This window comes from Apis dorsata, unplaced genomic scaffold, assembly GCF_000469605.1.
Source record: "Apis dorsata unplaced genomic scaffold, Apis dorsata 1.3 scaffold_56, whole genome shotgun sequence".
Taxonomy (NCBI): Eukaryota; Metazoa; Arthropoda; class Insecta; order Hymenoptera; family Apidae; genus Apis; species Apis dorsata.
Window position 1 is genome coordinate 742,632 of NW_006263356.1, and position 943 is coordinate 743,574.

The window sequence follows — 943 nt, forward strand, 5'->3', positions numbered from 1 at the left end:
ATTATTTATATTTATAGTTATATTAAAAAAATTATGGAGATAATTTATATTAATAAAATAAATATACATATGTTATTTAACAAATAAATATATTTTTTTAATCAAATTTATGTATATTTATATAAACATACTGTATCATTTTTTTTGTGATATAAAAAAATATTATATTTTATAATATATCTATATGATATCAAGTTAATGATTGTTTTATTTTTCCTAAAGTGTTGGTAATGCACTTGCTTGCCCTACCCTTGAGAACGATGGACTCTGAGCAAAGAAATCAGCAGGTATATCAACACTAAACAAAAAGCTAAAGAATGAATGCCTGCTGCACTCACGCTGCCAACACAGAACAAGCAGACTTAATATTTATTCAAGTAGTGTGTGAGTAGCAGCTACTCACGCCACACTCAGACGTATATATCTGTTTTCGCACATGGCAGCCATGAAGCATGGTACGTTTTATTCTTGTATGCTTTGCTTTGTATGTAAATTTGTTTTAATGGCCATATCAGTATAATTTATCAAGAAAAAAAAGTTAATTAATATATCTTTAATATGTCTTAAAATATATTTTTAAGTAAATAATCTATATTTATTTTTTTATATTAATTATATTTAAGAATATAATAACAATGGACTAAAAAAACTTAGAATAATTTTTTAAACAATTAAATACATAACAGTATATATAAAGATTTTTAAATTTTCAGCTAACTAATAATACTTCATAGTAAACATCAATTTGTTGATGATAAATAATAAATAAATTTAAATAAATTAATTTATAATATTGTTTATTTAATAATTTTTTTTAATTTCAGAGAAATATAAATTATAAATTATAATGTAATAAATTATATTTTTAAATATCTTAAAAAATAATTATAAAAAATATATTATAAAAAAGCAAATATAAATAAATTATAAATAATATAGTTTA

At 19.6% G+C, this 943-nt stretch overlaps 1 protein-coding gene across 3 annotated transcripts in view; it reads left to right on the forward strand.

Annotated features, from left to right (window-relative positions):
- LOC102681227 (cytoplasmic protein NCK1) overlaps positions 1–943 on the forward strand; it is a 5,323-nt gene that overhangs the window by 1,746 nt on the left and 2,634 nt on the right. For 2 of the 3 annotated variants that reach the window (XM_006609433.2, XM_006609434.2), the window contains exon 2: positions 223–455. The exons of the other annotated variant lie outside the window; for it this stretch is intronic. In XM_006609433.2, coding sequence (XP_006609496.1) covers positions 437–455 — 19 coding nt within the window. In that variant the 5' untranslated portion in view covers positions 223–436. The remainder of the gene's footprint in view (positions 1–222; positions 456–943) is intronic. 3 annotated transcript variants of the gene reach the window in all.